Genomic DNA, 13,441 nt, shown 5'->3' with positions numbered 1-13,441 from the left:
GAATTATATCATTTCCTTCATTCCATGATACAAAGAGAAGAAAAAAAGCCCCAAACTAGCCTCCATAATTAACAACAAAATGGCTATTAATAATAAAAAGCAGCAAGTTGGAGTTACGGTATCAACTTGATGCAACTACTGATTCAGAGTATCTACTGCAGTTTGAATAGCAGGCGATAGCCCTTTCTTCATTTCAACCAGTTTTAGTACTCAGTGGAGCTAATGGAGCAACTAAGCTTTTAGACTACTTTACTGATCAAACAGTGTACCTCTTCACTGCTGTCACCACCATAAAAATCATCTTCCAATTGGGAGTCTGTCCATGTCATACTGCTATCTTCTTTTAGATCCAAAATAAATGGGCACCCCTCTGGGGACATATTCTGCGTCTTCCCATGAGGTGCTGATCGTGGTCTAGATGAAAAAGTGAAAATGTCCTCTGGAACAATTGGGGTCTCCTGTGCCTGTTGGTTCTGCTCCTTGTTCTCGCTGGCGTCTAGCCACAGGTGTGAACTGACGCAGGACTCATCATCCGGAAGCAGAGACTGTCTGCCAGATGCTTGGTATGGAGTGCCATCATTTTCAGGAAATATCCACTCATCTGACATTTGGGAAAGATGACAAAAATTAGAGTAGTCTTCAAAAAGTGGTATCTTAGGCAGGTAACTAGCTTAAAATTTCTTGTTGTTGAAGCAGAAATTTATCAAATAAGGCAGAAGCCAAGAAAGGCAATTTACCCACCGACTTGTAACTTGCTAAACATTTAACCCATAGGTTGGTATCTAGCTACGGGCGACTCATTTCTATTTCCTCATTTGAGTTGAAATACTGGCCTGAAATAATTATCACCTGTCTTGCAGGTTCTTTATAATACAACCTCATTAATGTGACATTCCAGAAGGAAAACAATCCTCAGAATTTAAAAAAGGTTGAGTCACTAAAATTTCCTTTTAACTGCAGGAAGACAGTTCAGTATTTAACAAGCTTCTTAAACAAAACTGTGGTCACTATTTGGATTACAAATCACTGAAGACAGTAAACCACGAAAGACCCTCAATCTATTGTTTCTCTTCATTCTTCCAATCGAACAGGGTAATTCATAGACTAAACTGAGCATGCTTTTTGAGTAATAGTAGATTCACAGAAGTATTGATTTAAGTAGTAGATTCTGATCACTGAAAGCATCTTTGCTTTCAATTTTAGGCAAGAATATTTTTGACATGAAACTTTTTACACATTGTTTTCTTTAAATACTGCATGCTACAGCTGAGATGTATTTTTTCTAATCTTTAATAAACTTTAATCTTTTATACCATATTGAGATGGATATTGTAAATGATCCAGTGTAATTTAGAAGGACACATCTATATAATAAACATCATTAAAATATGCTTACTTTCTTGTTTAGAATGACAGCAGGAAAAACTTGAACATTTTCTCAATTTGGTTTATTTGTCTTAAAATTTAGGTTTTTTTGCTGTATCATTTCAATGGTAAACATCTTGTAAAGTTTGTTGTGTACACAGATATGGTAATTTATAGCTGACTCCTAAATCTTATTCATAATCACAATAAAGAAACCAAGAAAGATCTAAGATATGCCAACCTAAAAATCTATACTATAAAAAGCAAAGCAAACAAAAACAAAAACAAAACAAACTTCAATAAAAATAACATCAATGGTTGAGTGTGATGGTGCCTGCCTGTAATCCCAGGACTCCCAGAGGCTGGGACAGGAAGATCGTAAATTCAAACCCAGCCTGGGCTAATTGGTGACTCAGGGAGATCCTGTCTCGAAATAAAATAAAAAGGGTAAGGTGGGAGCTGAGGATGTATTTCAGTGTGAAGGTCCTGGGGTCAATTCTCAGGACCCAAACAAAAACAAAAACTCCACACAAACAAAAAACAAAAACACTGATGGCATGAATCCAAAACATTTCACAATTGCATGTATTGGTTTCATAACCGAAAGCTACCAGTATATAGCAGGACCTGCTTGGTAAAAAGGGTGATAAATGCACATGTCTTACAGAAACTCCTTAGGGCTTTCAAGCTTTCATATTTTCAGGGTAAGTGTCTAAATTTGCTTCATGTGGCCACTCTCCAAGGGTGCAGACAGTCCTGAGTCAGGGCAGCGGTGGGCAGGAGAAATGTACAAGTTTGCTGGGCTCCCATTTTGGATAACATACCCTTCTGCATGGTTCTAGGAACATACTGGGTACATCATAGGTGCTCGAAAAATGCTGACAAAGACTATTAAAAAAAGCGTATTGCCTTAGGTACATAGATTTGCAAAGGAAACTGGAGAAGGTACCGCCAATCTTCAGTATGCAATTAAACAATTTGTGTGACCTATTGCTGAGCCTATTACTATCAAAAAGTCAAAGTCAAAGGAGTGTTTTACATCAAACTAGGTCTAATTATCTCACTACCACAAGCCTTTTTGGAATTTGCACTTTTTCCTCAAGTATTTCCATATCAATTGTAATGAATAATTTGGTGCATTTCCTTAGGAAAAATATGTAAATTACTCAGTAATCACAATATTTCAGTAAACAAGATAAATGCAAGAATGATCACCTAAACATCTAATTAGTTTTTCTACATAGTCAGATTTATGCTAGAAACACTAATTGCGCCTAACATTTTAATGAAGGTTTCAACGCTGCATAAATAAGACTGACAAACTACAAACAATTTTCATTTATTTTCCCTTTTCCTTTGCTCAAAACTAATTTTCTTTTGTGAAAGCTGTACACACCTGTTAGGCAAGATAGGCTGATGGACTCAGTGCTCTGGGTCCAACCATCTCCATTTTTAAAGAGGACTGGAGAAAAGTGGTAATTGATGAACTACTCTTTGGGGTAAATAACACTGTCACAGGAAAATACTTCAGAGTTTTAAACTTTTGTTCTAATGGGCTAACAGTGGCATTAAAATTTCAAAATAAAAACACTTTTCATCTACTCAATCCTTATATAAGGTCAAGGTTAACAAAGGAGATTTATAAAACACTACAATTTAAGCAAACGAATCCTCCATGGCCTTTCAGAAGGACTGGGTTTTAAACACTTGGCATACTTATGCTTTATCAACAGTGAGGACACCGACCTGCTGGGTCAGGGGGCGGGGCTCCCGAAGCGCTGCGGTTCAGCACCTCTTCTTTCTGCTGCCTCGTGGTAGTGCGGACAGTGGTTGCTTCATCTTCATCCTTGTTATTTCCTGAGGAACTGCCTTGATTGGAATAAGTAGTTCCCATTCTATTACTACTTTTCATATTTATGAAAGTCATTTTTAAAAAGAAAGTTATTTATTTGACATGTTTTTGCCCCTGATTCTTGAAAAGCAAGTGAGAAGTGACGATATAGTTTATATGTAGTTTATTTTTTCAGCGGAATGTTTTGAGAGGAACTCAGCTGCATTTTGTAGAAGTTAACCTTGAAATTGTTTGACAGTTGCACAGGAACATTTTAGGGTTACGTTTTATAATACATGATAAGGAGAATTCCCAAGTCCATATAATTTTTAAAAGGTCTATTATTTTTTCCTTGGGTTCCACATAAGATGAATTTTAAAAAATGATAATCCTTACTAAACAAATTTCTTTAAATCAAGTTCTTTCAGGTCCTTAAGAAAATGGCATTATTATAGAATTAGTTTTCCTGTTTACTCTTTTACAAAACTAACTTGAAACCTAGCAGGCTGAATTTCAGTGAAGCCAGGAACCTTACAATTTTGCAAAATTATAGCACATATGATACCCTTTGGGCTGGATTCAGGATAGACTGATACACATATATACAAATCTACATATATATGCTTCAAATCCAGTATTTAAAGGAATAACTGTATAAGTCACCTACATTTATCTAATGCTTAACTGGTTGCAGAGTTTAAATTTTAATCTACATTATATATTTAAATGGAGAAGACAGAAAATGTAACAAGCAATCTGAAAAGAGTCCAATTTAAAAAGAAAAGACCTAAGTTAAATCTGAAAAATTATAATAAAGTTCAATTTTAGTAAAGTCTGCCAAAATTTCCTCTGCCATATCTAGGTCATTAAAAAAAAAACCCAGTAATTTAATCTTATTCAGTCTTTTACAGTAAAACTAGAAGTCCTTTATTTTTGTAGTGCTGACTATTTAATCCAGCAAATCTTTATTTGGGCTCTACAATTCTTTTGCAGTAAATTTGATTTCCATAATCCCTGTAGAACAGACATTTATATTTTAAATGAATTGGTTCAGAATTCTTTGAAATTTACAACCTGCAGAGAGATTCCATCGCCCTGAATAATATACAGATCTCTGATAATATTGAATAGTGCCATACCGCTGGGTGTCTCTGTCCTTTCTCGGTTGGTGCTTTTAAACTGAAATCTTCTTCTGTTATTATTCTTATCTGCTGAAGGTTCTTGAGGGGGATGTGGATGCATAATAGGCAGATTGGCTGGCACATTTTGATACCAAAGGACAAAAGCCAGAACAGAAAGAATTGTATCACTTGAAATAACTTAGTAATTATCACTATAATGAGAATATTCATGTATCATTTTGACATAATGTGAATCTGTATCAAAAACTTGTTTCTTTATAGAAAACAGGTGTTTATTCCTATTGCAATATCAGGTTCATTTAATGCTTTCAAAATTACTGATAAATTTTATTCATGCTATTTACTGAGAGCTACAAATAGTTTAATAAATGTTATTAGCATGCAACATGCTACAGTAAAAATATAAAAGATGACATTTGACAGCCAATACACAAAAACTACTTTTTAAAAAAGTGAACTTCAATAAGATTTTACAAAGCAGTGTCCTGAAGAACTCTTGAGAACTGAGGTCAAACCTGGAGATGTCTCAGATATAATTTAATCTGTCACAATTCTACTCAGAGCAGCATTTAATATTACTGCACGTTGCACTTCTTGATGCAACATGATATACCTCCGTGTGCTTTCTCATTGAATCCTCTCACAATGGCTCTTTGAGGCAGCCTGTTATTTGTTAATACTACTAGTGCCAGAAGGGATGGTATCCCCACAGTGAAGACAAGGAGACTGAGGCACAGACACACTGGGACTACATATCTGTATTATTTAATTTCTTACGGCACATTTTACTTCATGGGAGAAATAGTGTCTGAAATTGTCATCCTAAGTTTCTAAGTCAAGTAAAATGAATTCCAATGTCCTCATTTCAATTTATTACAGTCAGACTGGTACGGTTGGAAAAATAGGCAGTTTTAAGTTGGGGTCTGGTCTCAATTGTTTCTAATGAATTCTGCATTTTTTCTCTTTGTTAGGCTTGAACTCTCCATCTGAAAAATGGAACGTAACTCCTTTCTTTTCCCATACAGGTCTTTTTTACATAGCGACAGAAGATAAAGAACATTCTACAAATCAAATAAATTCGCTAAAAGATGAAAATAAACTAAGGAAACTTACATGTTTTCAAACTATAGAGACAACAGTAAGTTATTTTATTTCAGTAAATTACTAGGTGGTAATTACTAATTGGTAATTCTCTTCGTTTAAGATACAGTCATGAATGTAACTTTTGCTTTATCTTAACAAGCACATTTCTCATGATTCTTACTAGCTATCAGTCTTTCTGCAGGATTCTTACCATGAATAGGCACAGTCTGCTTTACTTGGTGAATATTTTCTTTATCGCTTTGCTCCTCAGTCTCAGACATCAGGAAAGCTGACATTTCTGCACTGTTAACACACTTCTCTACTGCGGGCTGCTGAGAGGACCGGCTATTTTTGAACCCAACAGATCTTAGTGTCTATAAGGAAAATAAATTAACTGCACATTTAAAAATGTGTTACATTTATTTCCTACGGAATTCACATAGGAAAAATTATCTGAATAGTGGAAAAAAAACACCTAGAGAAAATGAGGTTAAAAATGACAGAAAGGGAAATACTGCAATCAGAATGAAAGGACAGAAACAATGTGAGGTAAAAATATTAAAAAATCAAGTTTCCAAGATGCATGGATTAAAATATGATAAAGGGTGTTTACTTGCTACACTCTATCTTCAGGAGGTAGGAATCAGCTTAGGGATAATTGTAAATGTCAGGATTTCAGGGAAAGTTAGAAATAAAAGCCAGCTTTTTAGAATTTGTTCAATGCATGGTGTCTGGTCGCAGTCCAATGCCTTTTTAGAAGGAGATGAAAAAATGTGCTTATACATACTTGCCTAAAATTCCCCACACATCCTCCATGGTTGGATAAACTCTTCAAACCTTGATCCTACCTCAGCGGACAGCTTCAGGTTATTCCTCCTGCCACACAGTGGAGGCGGTCCCAGGACTTTGGATCCAAAGGCGATGTGACAAACATCTTGATTTTTACTGTTCCGCGTACTACTTGCTCCTCTGTTAATGAATTGATCTGTTTGTTAAAAAAAAAGTAGTAACTGTCTGTTAATGAGAATGATGCCCAACACCACTACAATATTCCTGAAGGTCTAGGTGCCACTTGATGTAAGTTACTTCTTCCTCCATCAGGGATTTTACTTTTGGAAGTAGGGGCCAAGTAGACCAGGCTCACTTTGAACTTACAATCCTCCTACCTCAGCCTCCCAAGCAGCTGGAATTATAGCCTTGTGTCACTAAGCCCACTCCTTTTAACACTTACTAGGACTCAAGTACTCTATCAGATGTATATAAATATAATTTATTTGAGGCATGGGAAGGCCATAGTATGTCTAACAAGACCCCTCAAGCAATTTTTATACTGTCATTTGAAAATCACTACTTCAAATTTTTTTCTTCAAAAAAGAAATAAAAAAAATAGAAGCTATAAAAATGCATCTTACTTTCCCCAGTATCCCCAGGTGTGTGCACCAAATCCTGTTAAGCTTTTTTTCTAGACACACGGCTAAATTACATCTCTCTGTCTTCCCGGAAGTTACGCAGGCTATGTGACTGACTCTGGGTTACTGGAATATGAGAAGTATAAGCTATTTCCTGGCCTCTAAAATCTAATCCCTGTGCATTCTCTTTCCTCGCCTCTGGATAAGCATTGAAGATCCCATGGACAACTTTCAGGCCTGCAGGGAATGACTAGATGAAAGCGGCTGGGTTCCTGACTGACCCCAGGGAACTTGAATTACACTACTGTTATGGTTAGTGAGGCTTGCTCTGGCCCTCCTCCCTTTTTGCTCTGCTGCTTTTGCTGTCTTCCACTGCCATGAAGAGTGCCCTCTGCCATGTGCCACTTTGCCTTGGACCCAGCTGATTATAGACTGAAATCTCCGTTAACTATGAGCTAAAGAAAACCTTTCTTCCTTTCTTCCTAAGTGTTGGGTATTTTGTCCCAGCGACAAGAGAAAAGTGACCAACACAGAATTTGGTACCAATGGAATGGGGTCATTGTGGCAACTGTACCTGACCATGTGGTTCAAGAGCCTTTGGGAATGGCTTGTGGGAGGAGTTTGGAAAGGTTCTGAGATGCTGCCTGAAGGACTAAAGCTGGAACACCTTCGGCCCTTCTGTATGGGAGATTCTAGTCAGAGATCAGAAGATCAGAAAACCAGTCAAGACCAGGTTAAGGAAGTTTCTGCTATAAAGAAGGACTGCATTGGTTGTTGGACTCCAGACAATATGTGTCATGGCTTGGAAGAAAATTTGTCTGCATTTTGCTCCTGTTCAGAGACTGTGCCTGAGACTGAGATTAAGGGTAGTGGACTAACTAATCTGGCAGAAGAAATTTCAAGGTAATCAAATGCTGAGGCAGCATTTGACATGGCTATTGTTGGGGCTTTTCAGCCAGATTTATGTTATGATTCAAGAGCAAAGAGTCCAGCAGAATGACTTAAAATGTTGTGAGTTTGGCCAGAAAGAAAACTCCAGCAAAGCTATGTAAACACAGAGATGAGATCTCAATTGCTGAGAATGAACAGAAGAGTAGAAGAGATAGTGTGGGGTATCCCAGGAAGCGATGAGTCTCCACCCTTTTAAGGCTCAAAACTGCAGAAGTGAAAGATTTTGCTTTGAGGAGAAAGTCATACAATACTTTGTTCCAGAATGGTGGCAGCAGCCACATGAGTTCCAAAATGCCAGTGGCTGCTCCAGGTTCTGGGATGGTGGCAGCATTGAGAATTTGCTCATAATTGGATTTAGAGTGTGCAGTGATCCAGGTACTTGACCCTACAACCAAGAGAGAAGAAAGCCTGACTACTGCTCCAACTGGCAGCAGACCTCAGCATTATCCATGTAGCACTGGTTTTAGTGCAGAATGCATACAGAATGCAACAGTTCTGAGGTTAAAAAGGCTTCCACTCTGAATACAGAAGACCTGGGAGGCCAGGCAGTGTGCTCTTGAGAGGGCAATATGTGAAACTCAAAGGTACAGTGGAGACCCCATAAGTTTGGAAAAGTTTAGGAGTGTGTTTCATCTAAGGAAACCTGCAAGGAGGAAGCAAAGCCAGTCCAAAAGAGAAGCCTTGGGAGCTACAACTACCCGATGTGCTGTGAGGTTACTCAAACCTTTTGGAGCTAACAACCAGATTGCTTTAGATGCTAAATGTGGAACTCCAAGATTTTGGGCTTTCTTTGGTCCATTTCTTTGTATACCTGTTTGTACCTTTTGGAATGAAAATTTTTATCTTGTGCCACTGAATGTTGGAAATGTTTAACTATCTTTTCATTTTTACAGGGGCTCACTATTAAGAGTTTACCTTAAATCCCAGAGGAGACTTTGGACTTGGGTATTACAGCAATGTTGAAATTGTTAGGACTTTGGCAACTCTTGGAGATGGACTAAATGTCTTTTGCCTAAAGGATGTGCATGAGTCTTTAGGGGGCCAGGATGGAATGAGTCTGGATGTCTCCGCAAAGACTCATGTAGTCATGGAGGCAGGCTTTTAGAGATTGTAAATGACTCACAGTCCAGTGCTTGAATTATGGGTGTGAGTGCCACACGCAAATGGATATGGTCTACTACAGTATAAGGGACAAAATGAGTGTTCTCTCAGTGTTCTTCCCTTTAGCCCTTTTTGCTCTTGTCCCTCTGTTGTTTTCTGCTGCAGCCACCATGAACGGTTGCCCCTCATCCCTCATGCCCAAGCCACCCTGCCTTGGGGTCAGCTGAGTATGGACTAAAACCTTTACAAACTATAAATTAAATAAACCATTCCTTCCTTCATTTGGGGCATCAGGTATTTTGTCTCAGCAACAAGAGAAAAGTAACCAAGGCAATTACAATGAGGCTTCTTTGTGAATATGGTTAGCCCTCTGGATTAATAAATAGAGCAGCTAAAGGTGAAGGCACTTCACTCAAAACCCCACTACCACTTGGAAATCTGCTGTGCCCAATCTGCAAGACAGTACCAACCTGAATATGTGACCATGGTCTTGAGGAAGCCTACATTGTCTCCAAATTTGGACATGCATGAGTTCCTGCCCACTTCCCACCTGATCTCCCATTTGAAGCTACTCCTATGGCTAGCTGGTTGGTCTCACTGGCCTCTGGTGAAAGTGTAATTCTACATGGGACATTTAAAAACATTTCTATGCAGGAACTTAAGAAAAGGCACACAGGTTTATAAAGTGTGCCATGCTCAGGAAACCAGATATTTAGGTCTGAGTGGAGGTAATATGTGTGGATGCATTGATGGCTTTCTGAGGGATCTATTTTTATGCTTGTGCTAATAATTAAGTTGAAGACATGTGCAGAGGTTAAATGGCCGAATTGAGTGGAAAGAGTTTTCACAGACAATCTGAGGTGGTGCCAGTTTTCTTCAAATTCCTGAAGCCTTATTAGGTAATAGAGAGATTCTACTTGTCTAAAAGACAGTCTCAGGACTCACAGAAGAATTTATTTCAGGAAACTTTAAGTCCAAATACGGAACATTTTTCTCTAATTAAGTTATGTATGGTTGTTAAGGTGGTATACTTTTTGACATGTTGAAAGTGTTCAAGCAGAAGTTTGGATAGCTGTTCTAGATTCTGTCAGGCAGATCTAGACCTCAGATGACTCCCTAATTTATATCTCTTGCCTGTCCTCTGTTCTGAGCACCACTGCTTATATCCAGTAGACTTCTCAACCAGCTACTTTTGAATGGATCAGACTCTGCAACTGGAAACCTAGCCTTGTGAATGAGTCATCAGAATGCTGGTGTCAGCTTGACACTTCCTCCTCCTCTACCAGTTCCAACACAACACTGATCATCCTCCCTCTCCTAGAAGGCCACAAAGCTCTTTCCAAGTGTTTATTATGTCTACCCTTCTGTCCTGTCTTACCCTTTCTCTAAAACAGTTGGAGAGCTAGCTGAATCCTTTCCTTTCCTTTCCTTTCCTTTCTTTTCTGCTGTCAGTGACTAAGCTGTTCTTATGATTAAGGAGAATGCCAATCACCTTACCTGTACAAACCTGTTCTGGCATATCTTTCTATCTTACTCCAATCATTTTTGGCTTTCATCCCCTTTGATGTTTCTGTATCTTTGTCTAAATGCCAGTTTCTCCCAACAGATCAGCCCTTTAAATTCTTTTGGCTGCAGGAACATTTCTGTATGCGGTTCCATGGCCAAAAGCTTTTCCTCTCTCAACCTTTGTGTCTCAGCTCAACAACCACTTCCTCCAACATGTCCTCCTAGATCTTTCTCACTAGAGGAAGTACCCCCATTATTGGAATTCCATAAGCTTTTCCTCTCAGAATTTGTCAGCAATGTATTACCTTGACTATGGGATTCTGTGATTAATGCATACTGCAGTAGATATAAACATGGTGCCCTACTGTCACTCAAAAATGCCAAAACCTAGTCCAGTGTTTGACATAGAGTGGGCACACATTAGATTCTTGATGAGTAAACTGAATGAATCTTTATGTGAAAAAGGTCTGAAGGGAAGCTGAATTAAATAACTCAAGTTATTTTAAACTGTGATAAGAATTTCATTATAAGAAAAATCTCCATGTGAGTTTTAAGTGTAAATTAAGGACAAAGACTGGACAGGCCTGGGAAACTCCAGGATGTGGGGCTAAGGGTCAACAGTCTGTCTGAAGAGCAAACTCTCATCCATAGTAATATTCCGTTGCCATAATCTGACGCTATTCAGGTTACAACAGAAATGTCCTAGTGTTACCAAACAGTTGGCTATGTGTGAGGCTATTTTTTCATAGCTGTTTATCAATATCTATTTGAATAATTTTTTAGTTCTCAAGATCAATAGAAATGATGATCCAATTACAGACCACATGGCAAAATCTTTGACAGACATCATTCTATTTTTTGTGATCAAGCAGAACAAATTCTAGATTATTTATTTTATTCTGTCATATAGATATTCCCTGAAAGAAATGAGTACTGAGGGTATAGAAGGGTTCTATGGGATACAACATAGGTCTAAGGGATAATTCTATGTCAGCACTGAACCATCCCCACTTACAATTCTGGGAACTACTCAGCTATGAATTTTTTTACTCAAATATTTTACAAGGAAAATTTCCTCTCTTTGATTATTTTGCACATTCTTAATCTGAATACAGATTCCTCCCAATTAACTGAAATTCTTTGTGGAGTAAAAGGCCATTTATTTGATCGTTTGTATTTTCACATGTGCTGAGCCCAGCTTAGGACATGGTAGGTGATGGTAAAAATCGCACCCAAATTATGGACACTATGCAAGATTAAAAATAAGACTTTGAGGGGAGGGAGAATTTTAGTAATCATATTTGACACAGTTTCAACTATAATTTCAACAAAATGAATATACTGAATGTTCATAGTTACAATAAAAAAATTCCAAATATCTTTAACTTATTAGAGGATTTTCTTGTTTAGTAACAAACACCTAATGACTATTACAGATATATTTAAATCTGATATAGTCCTCTAAATCACAGAAAATTAGATGTTATTCTGCAAAAGTTGTTATTTATAAGAGACTCCATCAGGATTTTTTAAAAGAGTAATCTTTCAAAGTGTATGTAAGTTTAAATCTATGTTTTAAAAATTATTCTTTTGAGCACTTTCTTTCCCTTACATTAGAGAACTGTACTACTAATCTCTGCTAGTTCATTAAAAAGAGCAGTTTGTGCTGCCATTTTTGATCATTTTTATGCTTAGATCTTATAACCTGAACAAATGTTTTAAGATAACAATATGCAATATATTAACTAGTGTCAATTTCTTTGTTTTTTTTGAAATTCTCTATTATTTTTATCCTTTTTCCTGTTTTACTTTTTCAAAATAAAAAAATTTATACGTTTTTACCCCTCTGCAAAAGATAGCATACTAATCACTCTTTAGGATCTTTTTAATTAACCGACTTCATTAAGCTTATTATTACAATTATCAAATCAAGTTTTAAAACCTGGCTTATTTTAATAATTGTTTATAATCATATTAATTGTCATAATTATCTCTATAAACACGTTTGATTCCATGTATAAGAATAGGGTCCTAATTAAAATTGAGAAGGGACAAAATTTCCATTATGAGAAAAATCTTAAAAGAAAACTACTAGCAGAAAGTCATGCCTTTTGAATTCTAAAAGGAGCTCTTTTAAGCGTTGATATCAGTATGCATAAAATAAGTTTAAACATCAAGATTAGATTAAAGTCATGCTGTAGGCATTTAATTTCCTTGAGTTGTGGAAAATGAACTTGGTGTAGGTCAGAGATGTTACCATTAATTATTTTACTCTTTTACTGATGGGTACATGACTTTGTAGTTAAATTATAAAACCTGAGGGTTTACTCTAATTATCTTTTAAAAAATAAACATTCATTTTGGTCTCATGATACAATGTTCTAATTATTACAGTCATTTAAGTTTGACGGGTTTCCAAAGCCTAACCAGAAAAATCTTCTGAATTTTCAACTCTAATCACTCAGAGGTCATGCCCAAGTCTTACATCTGTTATCTAACAATCAAATCAGAAATAAAGTTGGCACCAACAACCAATCTGTGAACTGGATTAATTTTTATTTTAGTGAATGTGTGTTACAAAGAATGTAAAAAATCTGAAAAGGCTGATGATCTACCACGGCGTTACTACTTTAGACAAGATCCTTACCCATTCTAACCCTCACGCTCCTTATCCATAGCATTGGGGTAATAATGGTGTGTAAGCCGTGACACTTTTCATGTGAAGAAGCAGATATGACATGCTAACTGTCCCCACTGGAACATTTAGTGGGGACTAACTGCTTAGTAAATAAGTTATTAATTCTGTCTATTTTAAGCAGTGTCTACAGCTCACAAAGCTGTTCTGTTATTTACTCCTCCATTCTCCCATTCTCTCAGCAGTGCCTCGGCATTTGGTCTGGACAGGCACTGGGTAAGACAGGAATAGGGAACACAGCCCTACCTCCTCCAAACTGCTCAGTCTCATCAGGGGGATGGCTGTTAAAAAGTAATTAACAACCACATGATTACAATTGTGGTAAAATATATAAAAAAAAATTCCAAAAGGTGGTAAG

General features: G+C 37.1%; 1 protein-coding gene across 3 annotated transcripts in view; it reads right to left on the bottom strand.

Moving 5' to 3' along the window:
* Cfap20dc (CFAP20 domain containing) overlaps window positions 1–13,441 on the bottom strand; it is a 274,176-nt gene that overhangs the window by 103,436 nt on the left and 157,299 nt on the right. For all 3 annotated transcript variants that reach the window (XM_063257179.1, XM_013144025.3, XM_023561671.2), the window contains 5 exons: window positions 6,270–6,406; window positions 5,633–5,795; window positions 4,336–4,452; window positions 3,112–3,234; window positions 270–601 (listed from right to left, as the gene is read on the bottom strand). In XM_063257179.1, the coding sequence (XP_063113249.1) occupies window positions 270–601; window positions 3,112–3,234; window positions 4,336–4,452; window positions 5,633–5,795; window positions 6,270–6,406 (872 nt within the window). The remainder of the gene's footprint in view (window positions 1–269; window positions 602–3,111; window positions 3,235–4,335; window positions 4,453–5,632; window positions 5,796–6,269; window positions 6,407–13,441) is intronic.

This window comes from Cavia porcellus, unplaced genomic scaffold (assembly GCF_034190915.1).
Source record: "Cavia porcellus strain 051 isolate PalLab524CR breed Dunkin Hartley unplaced genomic scaffold, mCavPor4.1 scaffold_10, whole genome shotgun sequence".
In the NCBI taxonomy this organism is placed as follows: domain Eukaryota; kingdom Metazoa; phylum Chordata; class Mammalia; order Rodentia; family Caviidae; genus Cavia; species Cavia porcellus.
Note: the sequence above shows the minus strand (reverse complement) of the source record. Positions and strands in the feature narration are given on the sequence as shown.